Source organism: Terrapene carolina, unplaced genomic scaffold (assembly GCF_002925995.2).
Source record: "Terrapene carolina triunguis isolate 2854851 unplaced genomic scaffold, T_m_triunguis-2.0 Scaffold714, whole genome shotgun sequence".
In the NCBI taxonomy this organism is placed as follows: domain Eukaryota; kingdom Metazoa; phylum Chordata; order Testudines; family Emydidae; genus Terrapene; species Terrapene triunguis.
The window spans coordinates 7,995,989-8,015,997 of NW_020665065.1; the positions used below are offsets into that span (position 1 = coordinate 7,995,989).

General features: G+C 42.5%; 1 protein-coding gene across 1 annotated transcript in view; it reads left to right on the forward strand.

The window, feature by feature from the left end:
- SDF4 (stromal cell derived factor 4) overlaps positions 1-18,784 on the forward strand; it is a 32,481-nt gene extending 13,697 nt beyond the window's left edge. Inside the window, exons 4-6 of the mRNA XM_026660106.1 lie at positions 5,021-5,179; positions 8,768-8,943; positions 15,230-18,784. Of these exons, the coding sequence (XP_026515891.1) occupies positions 5,021-5,179; positions 8,768-8,943; positions 15,230-15,406 (512 nt within the window). The 3' untranslated portion in view covers positions 15,407-18,784. The remainder of the gene's footprint in view (positions 1-5,020; positions 5,180-8,767; positions 8,944-15,229) is intronic.
- The last annotated feature ends 1,225 nt before the right edge of the window (positions 18,785-20,009 follow it).

Here is a 20,009-nt window from a genome sequence, read left to right on the forward strand (position 1 = left end):
CAAAATGCCTGATTGTTGGGAAGGATTGTCAAGAAGCCTCATGGCAGGGAAGCTGTACAAACTGTACGTGTCAATAGATTGAAAGTTTACCACAAAACGGAGATGGGAGTGAATATGGTTTGTTGTGCTGATAAGGGAACGTTTACTGACCCTTTAATTGATTTGGTCAGGGAGAGTAAGGAAGAGACTCCTCTGGAGAACACTGAGATGTGGGAGGGTCTGAAAAGCCCCAAAGCAAGAAATGTTAGCCCCTTTAAAGCATCACAGACAGGTATTTTCCAACTAGCCAAGTTTAACTGACAGGTTGGCACTCAAAGTCATGAACCCCTCCAGACAGCGTGACATGCCCCTCCTCCCTCAAAAAAAAAAAAAAAAAAAAAAAAAGTACCACCGCAGTTTTTGCATAGTGGGTGGTCTTTTCTTAGGAGATACTTAAGACTTGAATAACAGAAGATCTGTCAAAGCTGTTAGGATAATGGTGGGTTGGAACTAACACTGTCCCTGTTACTAGCCAGCGGTTTTGGGTCTCTTACTCTCATGAGGACTAAATCCAGAAAATATTCTCCATCTTGGTGCTGAATGCCTCCATTGCTCTTCTGTTCTTGTGGACAAATATATAACATAGCAAGCTGATTAGTTAGTAAAACAGTGTACAATTTCAGTTCTAGTGCAATATTTTTGTTGAATATTTTATGTTTATTAAAATGACAAGGAGGAATTTGCAATTTGCAGAACTTTCTCTTATATATAAACATAAAATACATGCAAGAAACTATCTGAAGTATGTACTGTCTGCCTAGCACTCAACGAATACACCTCTACCCCGATATAACGCAACACAATATAACATGAATTCGGATATAATGCAGTAAAGCAGCTCTCCCGGAGGGCGGGGCTGCGCGCTCCGGCGGATGAAAGCAAGTTCGATATAACGCGGTTTCACCTATAATGCGGTAAGATTTTTTGGCTCCAGAGGACAGCGCTATATCGGGGTAGAGATGTACTACAAATATAGCAGCAAAATCAGATCAATTCACAGCCTTCTCATTTCCATATTGTGCAAAAAGAGATTCTTCAAGTTAGTGAGATTGAACATTGCTCTGTGCCACTCTGCAGTTTTGTGTTGAACCACACCTGTTGTTCTTCTAAACATGGTTACTATTAAGGAGTAATTTCTTTTCCTGTCTCAAAAGTAATAAAATTTACTGTTAGTCCTTCCTTGCAGGAATTAGTCATTTGAAAGTGGGTTATGTTTCCACTCATCAAAAGGCAACTAAAATGCAAATAGGCCTTTGAATTTTATGCAATACAGGTGTTTTCCCTGCCATATCTTATGGCATTGTGGTTAACTACAGTTTACAGGAATGCTGATCAGATAAAAATGTTTTAAGATTTGCTGAATAAGGAAATTGTATGTACAGTTAATTTTAGTACCTGGGCAACAGACAACTGAGCTTTGTTTGGGAAAATTAAACTAATTGTCTACCACTTCCAGAGGATGAGGACAGGCAGAATTACTCTTCGTTTACTCTCGATACAATATCTCATCTTGATTAGATAGTCTAGATAAAATATTCATCATGTTGCTCTCAAGGTCCAGGCTATGTGTAAGAATGGGGCACTCTTACTCTCAGTAATTGTGCAAATGTAACTTAAGGCTGACCTGCAACATCCCTGCCGTTCTAATACTGGGACATCCAAAGTGTAAGGGCACTGGGTGGTAGTTTGGTGCAGCAGACTAGGTTGAAATTATAATTTCACTTCACTTGTGACACAAATCCACAGAGGAAAAGGGCAATTTTGAGGGAGCCTGACTCATGATTTTTGAATATTTTAGGGCTGACAATGCTAAGACCGTGTAAGCAAACCTTGCAACTACTATATGCTCAGTGATGCTTATGAGCAGCCACGTGCACATCAGAATCTATTTTAGGAGCCTGATCCAAAGTTCATTGAAGTCAGTGGGGAGTCTTTCCATTCACTTCAATAGTCATTGGATCAGGCCCGTATTGAGAGCGAGAATGTTGCCCAGGAAACTTGGATTGTCTAGTTCTCCTTTTCAAAATATGCATTGGGTATTTTAACTCCTTTCTGGCTGGCTCCTGTTATTCCTTAGACTAGCATGTTCTAAAGATGGAAGGAGAACTTGTTGTAAGAAATGGGCAGAGGGGAACCTCAGTTAAAAAATAAACAGTGTAAACTGTAGTTTGTGTTTGTTTCCAAACTTGCCCCATAGTTGGAGCACACACTAAGACCACTTGAAGGATTCCTCCCACCCCCTATAACAAACTGTAACGGGGTGGTCACCCGTTCCTCCTCTGAGGGGTTTAAAGACAGCCCTTGGAGAGGGCTGGGGTTGAGAGAGAAAACCCTAGTCTGACTGGGGAAACAGCCGGACCTGGGCCACGCCCCAATCAGGCCCCAGCTGGCCTGTATAAAGAGGCTGGGAGCCAGGAGCTCAGTGTCTCTCTCTGTTTGTAGAGGGAGATGGGCCTGGGTGCAGGGGGCTAGAGACAGGGTACCTGAGTGGAGCAGGGCTGGGGAATGGCAGAGGAGCCAGGGAGCTCTAGCCTGGAAAGCCCCAGGCTGCGGCCTAGCAGAAGGCAAATAGGTACTGGGGGTTGCAGAGGGCAGCCCAGGGGTAGGCAAAAGCAGCAGGTCCAAACCCAACCTTGCCGGTGATGAGTAGGCTGGTACTGCAGTCTGCCCCAGGGCGTGGGAGCTAGACGATGACTGTCAGTAGTCTTAAACTGAGGCTGGGTGGGGGTTCCCGGGGGAGGGGAGACCCAAAGACAAAGGGGTTACTGTCAGGGGGCAGCACCCCAGATAAAGGGGCACCGGGTCCTGGGCGGGACACGGGGGCCAAGAGGCAGCGGGATACCGGGCTGCAGAGGGCGCTCCAACGGCTGGAGAACTAATTCCCGGAAGAGACCAGCAGGAGGCAGGCAGGGGTGAATCCCACATTGCTACACAAACCCTTTTCTAAATTCTGGGGAAAGATAATTATGAAATAGCTATAGAACTATAGAGGCAACTGATGCTTTCTTCCTTATTTATAATTTAACAGGAAAGTGTGTTAGACACCTCCCAAAACAGATAAAACATGATCCCTGTCACAAGGAATTTACACATTAATTTTGTACTTGCATCACAGGATTATATAGAATGTTGTTGGGTCTTGCTAAATGTTTGTTGGCATAGCTGATGGGTGGTAAGTGTGTGTGTGTGAAAGGCTGGACTTCCAGTGTTTCTGTCATTAAAAAATGCCCAAAATAGGAGGGAAACTTTATGTATTTAATCCCTTCAAGTTCAGTTTCAATCCCAGATTGCCTAGATGTGTATTGTAAATTATATTGCAGATTTAAAAAACAACTCTGTAGTGTACTTTCAGTGGAAACTATTGTAATTTTTTCAGTCAGTCAAATTCAGGCAAACATCCGCGTTTTAAAAAAAAAATGCTTGTCAGACATATGACACGTGCAAAAAAATGAAAGGAAAGTGTAAGGTGGCTTTTTTTTTGTTCCGATGTAACTCTGTGCATGTGTGGTTAAATTTGCATCTGCTCCTTGAAGCAAAAATGTTCCACTTATTAGATTCTAACCATAACTGAAGAATTTGCAAGGTTTGCCTCTAGAATACAATCGGTTTTTTAAATAAAACATTCTGAAATACTCCAATTCTAATATAGAACACTTGGGTTACTGAGAGGAGTTCCAAACTCATTGAAATGTAAATTTAGTTTTACTGTGCAGCTGGAGTGCTAACTATGGTTAAGGTTGCCACAGCATTTCCATTCTAAGCTGTTACTTTAAGTCTCTTTTATAAGTTTCCAAAACTATCATCTATTGGGCTGAAATCTCACAGGTTTAGTCCTTGACCAAGGTCTTTGGAGAGTTCTTGTTTTTGTTTTTGAAGTCTGAGTCAAAAATGATTCAGACATATGGGGAGGTGGAGTGAAACAGTCCCTGGTTTTGTTTGTTTTTTTTTTAATCGAACTTTAAGTATGGCTCTAGCTGTTCGAAATTGATAGAATATAGAAACTTGCAAGGAACAGATCTCCATTGAGAGTGCTTTTGACTCTCTTCATAAACTCATAGACTTTAAGGTCAGAAGGGACCATCATGATCATCTAGCCTGACCTCCTGCACATCGCAGGCCACAGAATCTTACCTACCCACTCTTGTAATAGGCCCGTAGCCTCTGGCTGAGTTACTGAAGTCCTCAAATCTTGATGTAAAGATTGCACAAAGTACCAGCAGAGTACCAATAACAATAACTTAACTCAGTAGATACTCTGAAAAATCTATAAGAGCAAATCAAGTTCAGAGAAGTCTGTTTGGATCGGGGACATTCAATGAACACTTAAGCGGTGTAGTGTTTTTGTGATTTAGTAGGTGACAGTCTTTTGTCTTTTCTGAACCATTTACCAGCATAGTAGCAGGGGGTATTGTGCTGCTAAAGATTATCTTTTAGATAAGCCATAAAACCAAAATATTGACAACTTGTTGCCATTAAAAATACCATGGCACTTTTTGTCTCAAACAAAGAAGTGTTAATCTCATTGTTTTGGCCCTCTCAATACTCTCCATGTCCTGTACTAAATTGTTTTGTAGTATTAGTGTTTGCTAAAAGTTCTTTTTGTCACTAAGGTAGCTATACTTCAGTGGCATATGAAATGATTTCTTTGTATAGTTTGGGATGTTTTGGAGTGAAACATTCCACCTATGCATCTGAAGAAGTGAGCTGCAGCCCACGAAAGCTTATGCTGAAATAAATTTGTTAGTCTCTAAGGTGCCACAAGTACTAACATTCCATCATTGTAAGAGATTATTACTTATTTAGTACCCTGAAGTATTCAACCAGGTTCCAGCTAACAGGTTAGTCTATTTTACATAAATTAATTCATGAAAAATTGTGTTGTATTTTAAGAGCTGTAAATAAAATCTATATTATCCAAATGCAGAATATTATACTACTATTAAGTTTACAGGGCTGATTATTACAATTTTTTTTTTTTTAGCACAGGAAGTTTTAGATAATCTGAAAGACCGTTGGTACCAAGCTGACAATCCACCTGCTGACCTGTTACTGAATGAGGAAGAGTTCTTGTCTTTTCTTCATCCGGAGCATAGTAGGGGGATGCTGAAGTTTATGGTCAAAGAAATCATCCGTGATCTAGGTATGCCAGTTCCTTGGGGCCTGTATACCCTACAAAACTTACTGTTTGGGGACATGTTACAGCATGGTAGCATCCTGGAACAAACTGAAACATGGTTTGATCTTGTATGTGTGGCTGGGACCAAACCACTATCATCAGGGTACGGCTCTGAAGGCAAATACACTACTGGTGTAAGTGGAGGCAACTCAATGGAGTTGCTCCTGCTTATATCAGTGGTGAACTCTGCCTGTAACACAATACTAACTCTAAGGGTGTTATAGGTTTTGGTCCACTGTACTACAGTATGTTTGGATACTGCTGTGTTACTACAAGGCCACTCAATCTGGTAGATTGTAGCATAGATGGACTTGATGTGTGTTCTCATCATTTTGTGATTCAGTGGCATGAAGGACTGTCACAGGGTGATGCTGGCCCTATAAGAGGGAAGATGCTTGTGCACCCATGATTGGTCAGCTGACTCCAGTTAAAAGAGAGCACTGGGCCCTAAAGCGGTAGACAGCAGCAGGAGAGACCAGGAGACTGGAGGAATTTCCCAAAGGAAGCTGTGGTGGCTCCTGGGGGAAGTCTGAAAGCAAGAGAGCAGCAGAGGGAGTTGTCTGCTGACTTTTAAACCTAAGAATCAAAGCTGAGGGCCAGAGAGGGTTGAAGCAGAGGTGCAGCAGACAGTCTTATCCACTGATGACTCCATGCTGGAGAGCTGGAGCCAGGGGAACAGTGGAAGGGCCTACCTCTTGGCCTGTCTTAGACAAAACGGTTAACAGAACAGGGGGCATGACAGATGCTCCCATGAGGAGGATTAACTCCCATTAGAGAAGCTGGGGTGGGGGAATGCTCCGCTAGGAAGCACGGGGTCGTACTCCAGCTGAAGGGCTGGGGTGGCGGTCCTGGTTCAAGGACAGGAGAGGACTGACAAAGAGCCTGGGTGTGGTGGAAGGCACTAAACATAGTATGTGCTGTGCCTGAACTAGAGGATCTGAGACTGAGGACTGTATGCACTGGGTGTGAGAAATGGACTGTGTTTGGGACTTTCCTTATGGATTATTTGAACTATGTTTTAGTAATAAACCAGCCCCAAAAGGGTATTAGTGAGTCAAGAAAGTTCATGTGGAATTACTGGAGAGTCTGAAGGAGGAAAACTGAGGTGCTCTGGGCTCGGTTGCCCTATGACGAGGACACTGTGGAAACTAATTGCTTTGTCCTTTCCAGGTACCACTAGTAGATTGTCCAGAATCATACCTTTTACGCATGTTAAAGTAGGAATTAGTCGATATTTCTAAGAATTTAATACCTCATCAAGTGCTCATTGCCACAAAATCATCGCTGCTTTTTTTAACTTGTTAATAGTTCAGCAAAATAACTTCTCTGCTTGTTGGAATGTAAAAACCGTTTATAAGTGCAAGAGTTTGTGTCGGTTCTGGAATAGATCTTGAAAGCATGATGGATGTTCCTGTTTATCTAGGATAGGCATGCCCAGATTCGATGGTTGTCAATGCTTCTTACAGTCATATCAAAACAAATGAGCTTTAAACGTTATCAGTTATACCTGAGGCTCTGTGTGTGTCACGGAGGTCATGGATTCCGTGACTTTCTGTGACCTCCGTGACTTCTGCAGCAGCCCATGCGGCTGGTCCCCAGGAGCTGCCTGAGCAGCTCGGGAAGCCCCTAGGCCAGTCGCACGGGCTGCTGCTGGGGCAGTCGGCCCCCCTCACTCCCCAGCAGCAGGAGTTTGGGTGTGGGGGGGCTCAGGATTGGGGTGCAGGGCAGTGCTTACCTTGGGGGACTCCCCGGAAGGGTGACAGGAACTCCCTTCCCTCAGGTCCTAGCTCCGCATGCTGCCTCCGTCCACAGGCTCCCAGCCAATGGGAGCTGCAGAACCGGGGCTTGGGGTGGAGCAGAGGCGGCACGTGGAGCTAGGAGCTGGAGGTTGCGGCTTCTCAGGAGCTGGGTAGAGAACCTGCCCCAGCCCTGCCCACCCCCCCGAGCACCCACGGCGCCCCCCAGGCCGCACCTCCCATGGCCGCCGCGTGCACACACCTGACACACACCCCCACACACAGGTTTTAGTCAGGGGTATATATAGTACAAGTCATGGACAGGTCACAGGCCATGAATTTTTGTTTACAGCCTGTGACCTGTCCATGACTTTTACTAAAAATATCCGTGACTAAAACGTAGCCTTAATTATACCGTTCACAGGCAAACATCAAATCATAAAATAAAATTGTGATACCTCTCATTGGACTACTAATAGAGTCTGGTTCAAATATTTAACTTTCCTCTGTCATCATTTTAATTAGAATGATTGATGTATTTTTATAATAGTGCTAGAACAATTCATTATTTTAAAAACAAATTCATAATAATCAGTAGTAAGTCTTACAAAATATTACTGCAGATCCTTCTGTAGGTTTCTTCTAATGCACATAGCACACTTCAACGATTACAATATCAAGAAAAGATCATTTCATACATTGATAAGGAAACACCTGCCACATATATTAAGCATCCCTACAGCATTCAATTAATGTTGTTAAAATGTCACAAGGCCAGGGTTCTCATTTTTCCAAATTGCATGTTCAAGAAGAAGTTCAACTTGTATGCCTTTCAGTAAGGGACTTACTGGAATAATTTTCAAATAAGTACAAGTAAAGTCTTAAGTTATGTATGGGAATTTATAGTATAAACCTTTACAGACTATGGAAAAGTGTACATTGTGAAGACTATTTTAAAAACAGGTTAAAACACTGTAGCCAATATAATCTGTACGGAAGAGCTTTTCCCGCTAATTACACGGATATGTATGGTTTGTGTTCATGCTCATGAGGGTTAAAAACATGCTGTCATCATTCATAAACCAGAAACTGATTTGAAAGGACACGCATGGTTTATGAAAGTGGCGGTGGAGTGGAGGGAACCAGTTGTCTTCTACATATAGCCAGACTAACTGACCAACTGATGCACAAAGCCCTCTACTGTGCATGCAATAGTGAGCTGTTAATCTGACAGTACATTGCATGTCTCTCTCTTTTTTTTAACTTTGGTTGGAAAAATGAAATAACTTGCAAATCAAGATTTCTCAGTTGGATCCTTCTTAAAGCATGTTAGTTTTTTGGCCTAATATCCTTTGAGTATCCTTTCAAAAATAACTGGTTCCTGTTGATCATTTTATCTGCAGGTGAGGTGTAGTGTAAACAGTATATGGTTCATTTTTCTCTGCTGCTCTGCTTCAGATCAGAGATGGCATGGAGCACCCCAAGGCATAAGCAGTTTGAGCAGTATGAACTACAGAATTTATCTCCCCTAGGGAGTTGGGTTTGTGCTTATAACCAGAAGCTGAACACTGAAAGACAGGGTTTATCTCACTTAGCCAGCCATTTTCTTAACTGATCGTTTTCTACTTTAGCTGGAACCAACTTAGGAACAAATTGAATCAGTTTTATAATTTCCTCACTTACACTTGTGCGGAAACCACAGGGCCTGTACCACCAAGAGCTTTGAACTCTAGGAATTGTTCATGTCTTGCTTCTCAATGGACACTTGTAAGTAAATAGACTCCTCACTCCAGTTGTGTTTTGGCTTGCATTACAGATCAAGATGGAGATAAGAAACTCACCCTTTCAGAGTTCATTTCCTTGCCTGTTGGTACAGTAGAGAACCAGCAAGCTCAGGATATTGATGACGATTGGGTGAAAGATAGAAAGAAGGAATTTGAGGAAGTGATTGATGCCAACCACGATGGCATTGTCACCATGGAAGAGCTGGAGGTGGGTGACTCTGAAATCATTATTTTATTTATGTATATCATTGTTGAAAATATGACCGCACTTTCCAAACCCAGAGGAAGCCCAAACCTGGCCTCAGATGAAGGGTGATGGAAAAGATGCCGTTCTTATGCTTACATTTTGGACCATAATATAGCCAGGTACAAATATAGAAGGATGCTAGAGTAACTTTAGGCTACATACCAGTTGCTTGGGTGTGTGTTTTTTGTTTTTTGTTTTTTTGCATATTGCCTTGCATAGGGATTTTTAAATGTGTAGTGCACAAAACCGTAGGAGTAGAAGCACAACGTATTGGGAGAATGAATCACACTTCCGATCTGAAAGTGAGTACCTGGCAACCTATGTATTCAATTTCATTAAAAAAAAATAAGTGAGAACCATGATTTGTGAACATATTCTCTTTTTTCAAAAATCATTTATCTGTAAGAGTTGCCAAGTAGGTGTGCCATCGACTGCACAACATGCACTTGTTTTTTGTTAAGAGATTTTGATTCTGAAAAGATTGGATTGTTAAAAACATGAAAACTAGAGATGAATCAGATTAGGCAGACTATGATCTGTCTTGTTATGTGAAGGAGTCCTAGAGTTAATGAGTCTTTTCTCACTGGTTCTCCTGTCTAAGGGAGGACACTTGTGGGTGGGTGGGGGGAGGAGGGAGAGGAGTAAGATTAGTGAGAAATAAGAGAACAAAATTCCAGAAAGTAGATGCTTTTTTAGATGGCTTATTAAAGGAGTAATCAGTAACATGTGCAAAAGGTTCTGAGTTCCAAAATCTAAATTTGGAGTAGTAGGGAGGAAAGTGGCTGGACTGAGAAATTGTGTTGAGTTAGTGTGTTGTGAGGTAAGTAAGTAAGAGTTATATAAAGATAATGGAATGAAATCTCCTATGGAGTGGAACATAGTTTCTCTTTAACAGTGCTGAGCACCACTACCTAAGTGTTGAGTTCATCATAGTGCCTGAGTTAGAATGTGTCCTGGATGGTGGGATTAATACCTCTAGTGCTTCTTCAAGTAATGTCTCTGAGTGCTCCCCATCAGGATGCATGTGCCCCCATGTACTCTTGATCATTGATTTGTCAGCCTGTCTGCACCTGCACCCTAGACACCCTCATGCTCTGGCACAAGAGTATAAAGGGAGGGGGCAGACCTGCCACCACTCCAGTTCCTTCTCAGCCTTTACTGCTCAAGATCCTAAACAAATTGAAACAGGAAAAATAAGTAGCCATCCTCATAGCACCGTTGTGGTTGAGACAGCTGTGGTTTCCAGAGCTGGTTCACATTTCTCTGCAACCCTCTCTCTCTCTTCCCATGACAGCGAATCTCCTCACCCAGGAGTCAGGAGCCATCACTCACCCCCGCCTCTCGTCACTTCACCCCAAGGCGTGGCTACTGATTTACTCTATGGTATAGAACAGGTCTGTTCCCCAGAGCTACAAACAGTGCTGCTTAAAAGTAGAAAACCCACAACAAGGAAAACTTGCCTCCAGAAATTAAAACACTTCCAGACTTGGTGTAGTCACCAATCTGTGCCTCCTCTCAAGACTTGTCTGAGACATATTCTCTATTACCTGCTGAATTTAAAAACTACAGGCTTATTACTGAGCTCTGTTAAGGTTCATTTAGCTGCCATCACACCTTGTCATTTTCGTCAAAGTGTTTTCAGTCTTCTCCCACCTGACCACTACAAGGTTTATCAAAGGCCTGTTCAACCTCTTCCCTCCTGTCAAGAAGTCAGCTCGACCATGGGACTTCAACTTGAAGGTTTCCTCAGCACACTGAACCTTTGGGGAACTGTTCGAGGGAAGGGGAGCTTGGAGCCTACCTAAAGTTTTTTTCCCTCCTAATTCCACCTTAATCAGGAGTTTCACTTACCAGTGTTTTATTCCAGGCCTCACTCTTTGAGAGAAAAAACAAATCTCCATATACTGAACATAAAAAGGGCCTTTTAGCTAGATCAGAGTAGGGCCTTTAAGGCTTTGCCCAGGCTTTACATCTTGTTTGCAGAACCAATGAAAGGACATCTGACTTCCACCCAAAGACTGTCCAGATGGGTTGCAGGGTACATCTTAACCTATGATGAAGCCTTGATGGTTTGTCCCCCTTTGAGGGTGATTGAGCCGTGGTGGAATAAGCAATCTACTTCTGTAACCCTACTGAAAAACATACCTATTTCAGACATCTGCAGGGCAGCCACCTGGTCTTTAGTGCATACATTTTCCCAGAACTATGCTCTCCTTCCTGCTTCCAGAGCTGACGCAGCTTTCGATGATGCTGTTCTATAATCCATACTGAATCCGTCTCTTCAGCACCCTTTTTCATACTGCTTGGGAATCTCCTGACATGGAGCATTCATAGGGGTACTGCTTGAAGGAGGAGAGGTTGCTTACCTTGTACAGTAAGTGGAGTTCTTCAAGATGTGTCCCCCAGTGGGTGCTCCATTACCCATCCTCTTTTCCCCTCTGCCTTGGAGTCTTTCGCTGGACTTTTGTGATTGAGAAGAAACTGGGCAGAGCATTAAGAAGTAGGGCACAAAATCCACATTAGTTGATAGTTCTAAACTTAGCTTTCTCTAACCAATTATCAAGTGTAAACTCCTCAGGCACTATAACAGCGTTAATATGGAGTCACAGGTAGTCCCCTTGGGTACTTCAATCTGCCTCACCACCCTGGAAAGCTTGCCTTTGTGATAGATGGTCCCTTACACCAAAATCACAACATTATTCAGATTACTCACAGTCCGAAAGGACCAGTCACTTACCCCAGGTCAACTGCCCCTTAGGTTTCACACCAAAGACCACACTTGTAACCAATCCGATGATCAACTATCTGAAGATTTATTATATAGGAAAAGGAAATAAGTTATTTACAAGGTTAACAGGTACACATATATACACACAGATGAATTCCAGTCTGATGTTTCAAAAAGTAATACAAGCTTCTATGAAAAGCAAGCTCTATGTGCCCTTTAAGGCTAACCCAGGCTAAGCACTTGGGTATCTTTTGCTTATGCTTGGTAATTCTTGCCCTCAGAGTCTGAGCAACAAAAAGATACAGTTCCTCCTTGTTAGGGTTTTTTATTCCTTCCCACCCTTCTGTTTTGAGTTGCAAACTTAGCTGAGGGAAGGAAATCACTTACTTGCATGTCTCTTCTTCATCGGGGAACCCCGGGGGTGGGGTGGGAAGAGCAATCAACAAAGTCTTTTGTCCTCTGAGGTTGCACGATAGTTTGTTTGGTGTTGATGGGCCTTCTCTTTTGGGCAGGAGCTAACACCTTCTTTTGGAAGCTAGCATTTCACACTAATTCATGTTTCTTTCCTGTCTGATTTACACAGGTACAAAGGTATACAATACAAACACTTAAATATTACCTTATAACAGAGGTGGGCAAACTACGGCCTGCCAGCCATTTTAATCCAGCCCTCGAGCTCCCGCTGGGGAGCGGGGTCTGGGACTTGTCCCACTCCGGCGCTCCAGCTGGGGAGCAGGGTTGGTGGCTGCTCCACACAGCTCCTGGAAGCAGCGGCATGGCCCCACTCCAGCTCCTACGTGTAGGGGAAGCCAGGGGGCTCCACTCTGCATGCTGCCCCCGCCCCAAGTGCCGCCCCCGCAGCTCCCATTGGCTGAGAACTGCAGCCAATGGGAGCTGCAGGGATGGCGCTTGCAGACGGGGCAGCATGCAGAGCCGCCTTGTCGCGCCGCTGCATAGGAGCCGGAGAAGGGACATGCCGCTGCTTCCGGGAGCCGCTTAAGGTAAGCGCCGCCTGGAGCCTGCACCCCTGAGCCTCTCCCCATGCCCCAGCCCTGATCCGCCTCCAGTCCTCCGAACCCCTCGATCCCAGCCCGGCGCACCCTCCTGCACCCCAAATTCCTTATCCCCAGCTCCACCCCAGAGCGTGCACCCGCAGCCAGAGCCTGCACCTCTGTCCCAGCCCTGATCCTCCTTCCATCCTCCAAACCCCTTGGTCCCAGCCTGGAGCACCCTCTTACACCGCAAACTCCTCATCCCCACCCCAGAGCCCTCTCACACACACCCTGCACCCCAGCCCGGAGCCCCCTCCCGCTCCCTGAACTCCTAATTTCTGGCCCCACCCCAGAGCCCGCACCCCCAACCAGAGCCCTTACCCCCTCCCACACTCCAACCGCAATTTTGTGAGCATTCATGGCCCGCCGTACAATTTCTATTCCCAGATGTGGCCCTCGGGCCAAAAATTTTGCCCACCCCTGCCTCATAACATGGGATGCAGATGTTATATGTGAGATTAATGCATGCAGCAGCTTACAAGCATTCAATAAAGTCTAAACACTAAAGACATTTTTATAACTTGGATACCTATTTTAACAGTACTAATACACAGGTGAGCCAGACTGATTCCAGCTATGTATTTGTCAGTATCCAAGTGAGCATGGGGACCTTGGTGTAAGTTGGAATCTGATTTGCTAGTGTCACAGTATTGCATGTCAGTTTTTTGACCGCGGGTTTGGAGGAGGCTATCTAGATCAAAAGTTTCCTTCAGAAATTCTGGTTATCTGATAGTTACAAATATATTTCAAATTTTAAATATTGTGATTTGTTCGATTCACCTATCCCAGTGCGTGTAAAGCAATGCCTCCTCCTAAAAGTACCCAACAATGCCCACACCCATAAATCGTGCAAGAAAACAGACCTCTTACAACTTTAATTTATATTTTTTTCATTTACTCAACGCCTGGTGTCGCGGAAACTTCTGTAATTTGTTTCCGTTTTAATGTTCAATAGAGCCAAAAGTTTAGTGTCAATTTTTGTGTGAAACTAAGTCATCACAGAAAATGGGGCATTCTTAGCAATCTTATCAAAACAGGTGATCACATTTGCTTGATGTGTTTTTGTTTCTGGGTTAGTCATTGTGAGAGAGTTTAATTTGGATCTTTCTAGTTTCCATTTTACAAAAATGTGCCAGGCAGACAGTAAGTCATAGAAACCATTGGCACCTTGAAATTACTCTGGTAGAACTTGTTGCTGTTTTATCTGACTTGAAGAGCTTTACATATATCATGAATGGAATCCTTTTTTCTCTCCAGAGTGGAATATTTTGAGTTCAGAATGGGGGAGAGTCCTTACAAATGCCTTGTATTTTTACTTTCCACAGGGATGGTGTCTGACTGATAAATTCTATTCAATAATAGCTTAAACTGAAAAAATCAGGTTTTGTCTTTTGAAAGAAAAACCTTCCTTTATCATGAAAATCTACTTTGTTTAAGAAAGTTTAAATGAAGAGGCCACTGATGCCCTTTGTCTGAGGTTTGGTTATTTTGTCAGAGCACAGATTCCTTTAAACCGGTATCACCAGAATACATATTGTCTGTCTGTCTCTCTCATGCACATGCTCATTGAATTTGTTAGAATTGGGTAAGTGAAGTGACTTTAAAATGGATCCAGGGCTTCCATCAGAGACTTCCTGATCACATTTGCTCAGGTTACAAGATCAAAGATATTGTTTGTTACCAGCACTGCAGGCTCAACCTGCTTTCTGAAAATCAAGGTGTGCTCTTAATGTCTCCTACAGTTCATGAACAACGAGGTAGCAGGCATCTGCATCTCTTGGCAATTTTGTGAATAAAGCATGATGCAGAGTGGATTTCAGATAACTTCTCTCACAGTCATATGAGCTTTACTTGTGAAAGAGGTCTTGTAATAAATGCCTATGCAGAAAAGTGTTAATCCAAAAGATTGAGGGTTAGACTATCAAAGGGACCCTAGCTCGGCCTCTCTATTTGCAGGTGTAATTTTCCTCAGAAAAAGAAATTGGGAGGAAACAAAAATAAAAACGATCTCCAAAGTTGTCTAGTGGGGCCTAAGCAACCACTACTTTTATTTTGTATGGGATCTTTTCTTGCCTGATTCTAGGTCTAATCTGGTGTCTGGAAACTTGCAGATCTCTCTTGCCTTCTGTCACTGACTAAGACTGCTGGAGGCCAATTTCCCCATCAAACAAATTGTTGAAATACCAGTTGCAATCAGACACCAGCTAACATCAGAGAAGTTTTGGACGTTTGGTAGAACCAAGGAGGGGATGATGTTTGGAAGGACCTTGTGAGAGGAAAGTTATTGACCTGGCAGACTTACATATTTTAGTGCTTTCTATTGTTTATGTTCATTTTTGGGTCAAGTAATGGAGGCCTCAGTATTTTCTCGAACAGTCAAGGGCTGAGGATTCCAAGTTTTGGCTTGGAGGCATGTGCTATACTGCACCCAATGGCAGAAATTGATGACCTTTCTTCTCTATTGTAGGAATACATGGATCCTATGAATGAGTACAATGCCCTAAATGAAGCCAAGCAGATGATAGCTGTGGCAGATGAGAATCAGAACCATCACTTGGAGCTGGAGGAGATCCTGAAATACAGCGAATACTTCACTGGCAGCAAGCTTATGGACTATGCACGTAATGTTCACGAGGAGTTCTGATCATGCTCATCTCTGCAGGGCTCTGAAGCACCTTCTTGCTTTCCAAAAACAAAAAGAAAGTTACCTTGCTGCTATATGTGTTGTGTGTGTATGATGTGTTGTCCTAGACTTAAAAAACAAAAACAAAACACCCCGTCCATATAGAACAACTGCAGTTCTCCTTTAACCTTCAGTATAAAGAAGGAAAGGGCTGTAAGTAACAAGGCAGGATCTGGACTAACCAGCTCATACTACCTTGTGCAGTTATTGTAGCTGAAAGTTCAGCTTAGGCCTTGTGAAGGCATCTTTAAATATCCAACTTCTGTTGCCTACAAAGCTGCTGATCTATGAAAATCATCATTAACATTGGAGGATCTTAGTTTTTTTTTAAAGGAGATCGTTTTGGATATTTCTTTTCTGACAGCATTCTAGGAGAATCCAGCAAGGGATTAATTGGCATATAAGGTGCGTTGGTTTTGCTCAGCACAGGATCCTGTATATTTAGGGGTGTGGATATGTACTTTCCAGCTCATGAACGTCCGCTGTAAATTGCATCAGAGGTGCACGCTGTCTCAATGCAGGTGGGCTGATTAGGTTGTGTTTTCAGCTGCCACAATCAAGTGTATATTCACCTCACTCACTTCTAATTGTACTAGAGTGGCCACTAGCAGGGCGAAGAAAAGAAAAATTTGAACACAATATTCACTATAAGTGAGAGGCTCCATCAGACGAACTATGATTGCTGAGGAGCTCATTTATATTCGCCGTTGCTTTTGGCTGGACCGGCCTGGTTTTCATGGCATTCCATTCTACGAATGAGAAGCCGGCTGCTTCTGAGTCTGTTCAAGTTTTTGAACAGAGTAAGTATTTTCTTTTAGCACTCTGCTGACAGGAACAATATGGCTGGAAAGAACAGCCAGCCATGAGAGAGGAAATGGCAGCCACGTTGCTTTAAAGGCTGTCCAACCCGATCTGTACTTTTTTTTTTTTTTTCATCTTCCTCCTCTTCCTGCATTTTTCACAATACCTTTTAGTCTGGGTATTGGGTGTCCAGTGTTGGAGACTATTATTAAATAACTGCTTTTCCAACACTGCTTTCGCAATCTGAAAAATTACTTTCCATTTTAAACAGGAGTGTTCGAAATTTTACAAGTGAAATCCTTTTTTTGATTTAAAGCAGAATGGAAACTGATCTACAGTGTCACAGAAATCCCGCCCTTGTGCTGTTCTGCAGCAGTGGGAATGAGAAGCTCATTTTAATCACTTTCATTTCAAAAGAGCTCACATTTCTAAATACAGAGAGAGGAATGCCTTAACCTGTGAATGTTCAGGGAGCTGCAGGGAGCAAAAATGGATTCAGCTTTTAGAATCATGAACTGTGTTGCAACTGATTAGAATTCACTCTGTCTCAATCTGGTTAAATGTGTTAAAACTAGTTAAATTTGTAGAGCTGTTTGGTTAGGTCTCACAAGCTAATCCCTACAAGTACGATTGGTTTCAACCTCCATTGGTTTAATTTATGTCCCACTCTTCTCTAGCTGTACTGTGGTCTAGCAGAGGCAGTTCAGAACTTCTTAAGGTTCCTTGAGCTTTTTGGTTTAATCTGTTTTGGCGGTAATCTCTATGGAGAATCTTGCAACACAAAGGTCATATCCACTAATGTTTAAAATAAAAAATGCTTCACTTTTTTCTAGCCTTACCCTTGCTGTAAAAAAACCATCTTTTGGGGGCTTGCTTGAAATTCCAATTAAGGTGTGTTATATCTAATCAAGTTTATTCTCTTAATATAATGTAAATACAGGGATTGCTGTTTGTTTTGATTTAAAATGTCCCCTTTTTTTGTTAAATGGCTTGTATCAAAGTCTTTTTATATACATTTATCTTTTTTGCATTAAATATATTTCTCTGTGCTTTGGCAATGCTCCAGCATTGAGATTCTTCATTAAGACAAACTATTTAAGACCTCAGATTAAAGAAATTGAATCATGAAGTGAACATAAGTCAAATAGGAGGGGGGAAAGAGTAGGGAAATTGTGATAGTCTACTCATGTTCTACTTGTAACCAAAAGTAGCTGGATGTTTATTCTATAATGCGTCTACAGAGACTGATTTGGACCCCAACTACTCTGACTTGCAACCAACTTCTGGGTTTGTTTAAACATGGTTGGATTCTAGTGTAGACAGGGCCTGAAACAATACCTCTGATGTGATTTTTATCACACACATGATGTTACCCTGGCATCACTGTTATCTCTTTCATTGTGGATTAATCTGTTCATTTGCCATCATGAGGATTAGAAACCAAGACTTAATCTACTCTGTCTCCTCCCCCTCTTCAGGAACTAGTACCCCTTTTTGGGAGGACCGGGGGGGGCTTGCATTTTGGGGAAGGGGCAACTGGGCTGTGTGGAGACACTCAGATGATTCCTCTCTCTACATTTTAGAAAGAAGGAAACTAAGTTCAGATACCGTTCTGTTTAATCATCCTATGGTTCTTTAGTGTTCTACTTCCAATCTTGCCTTTCCCAATTTCTGCATCTGTCAGATTCTTAGCCACAGGGCGGTTTTCATCTGCCAGTAATCTACTATTGATCCAGTTCTTCCATTTAGCACTACTTACAGTAGTTGACTGTTTAACTTCATCCATGGTCACTTACCACTGTTCATAACATAAAAGCAGTCTGCCTACTGCTATAAAGTGCTTGGTAGCCAAGCTATCACCGGCACATGGCAGGTGGGAGGGTTTATATTTTAGAGAAAGGTGGGGGGAATTAAATTAAACCTATTTGGTCTTTAGTAGACTAATGTTGAGTTATTCATTGTGTGATATAACTTGGGATATGTGCATATAGTTACAACTTCCAGTACTGCAATGTAAAGTGTGTACATTAGCAGTATTTACCAACTGAATGATACTTTCCCAGCATTCAATTGTAATGAAGTAGAATCTGAATATATAGTCATCAGTGTTTACATTGTTTTTGCTTTAAATGCGTTTAGCACATTTCCAACCTTATGTTGTTTGTAAATTTCATCCACATCAAAGTCTTTTGTTCTGATTCCCTTCCAAATGAATAAACAGATCCTGCTACTTGCGATGAAAGGGAGAGGAAGACCATTTAAGTTGATCAAAAGTTGCAAAGGGAAGAAATAAGTCAGTACGATATAAAATTATATTTACCTGATTTTTTTTTATAGTGATGCTACGTAGCAAGACTTATGCCACTTAATTTCCTATGTGCAGACCAGTGTGGGTTGTGTTCTTTTTTCATTGCAGATAGAGCAAAAGATAATTTGGAGTGAAAAAAACATCAGCTCTGGTTTCTTTTGAAAGGAACGGCTTTACTAAAGCTGTAACTTTCCAATGATTTTGAGAGGACTGTGGAATGGAAAAAAAAATTGGGGTATGTCTTTAAAAATTCAGAGACACTGGGGGAGAGGGGAACAGCATAAATAAAATACAGCAATAGAATTGCTCTGCAATCCTCTCAACTGTATCAGATTATAAAGGATGTCATTCATTTCCGGTCCAAATTTACTTCCCTCCAATACAGACCTGGTGGTGGTTTCTTGCAAGTGAACTGTAAATTGACATCAGAAATGCTGAGTCTTAGAAGTCTGGTTCTAAAAAACTTGACAAATTTAAATAAAAATCAAATAAAATCCCTTTTTGACTATTGTCTTTTAATTTGGGCCTTGTCTTGAACACTTTTAAAGGCCATTTTCACTAGGGTAGCTAAGCAGATTCGGGGAATCCCAAAACCTGTGTGTCTAACTCCTGTTGATAAAACTTGAATGATGAATGTAGGTGAAACCTCGCTGCTTCTGTCATGAGTCTCGTTCTCCCCTTCTGTGCTGCACTAACTTGTTCATGAAGGAGAACAAGATGATGCCCTGTCCCCTTCTCACTACTGCTGGCGTCCCCCTCCCACATCCCAGGCACTCCTTTTTCAGGTCCTCCTTCTCAGGCACGAAGAGAACAGAACTGATGTGATTTTGCTGTACAGAAGGACACCAACAATACTAAGGGACATCAATGTGGGTTCCTCATCCCCTGTGCCCTAAGTTCTGCAGTTCTGCAGGGTGCTTCATTTCCCATAGGCCACAGTCCCCTGGCTAGAGCAATGCAGCTGCTGTGAAAGCTACTGTGGCTCCAATGCAGTAGCCCCACTGTTGTACTAAGGGCAAAGGGGCAGATTCCATGTGCACCTAGTCCCCATGGAATTAGCGTGTACACAGTCCATATTTCACATGCACCATTCCCTGAGCTATATATGATGCACCCCACTCTTAATTTTAATACTTAGGAGTTAATTTTGTCATCATAATGGTGGACACTGTCTCCTATTTCTCCCTCCATTAAAGCTCTGCCCATTTACGCAAGCTGGAGTGATACTTGCATAGCAAGAGGCTAATATGTGACATTTAACCACTATCCCTGAAAACTGCTAGCCAGAGTTCTTGCAAAACTATTCAGTATGTTCCCCTTCTGGCTTTCGAAATGAGTGTCAGCGCTTCAGTTCAGATAATGGGAGGCTAAGGCTGGTGTTTCTCACAAAGGACCTGGTTCGTTCCTAATAAAACCTTAAGCTAAGAAATGGCATGTGGTCTTTTTTTTAGGGCC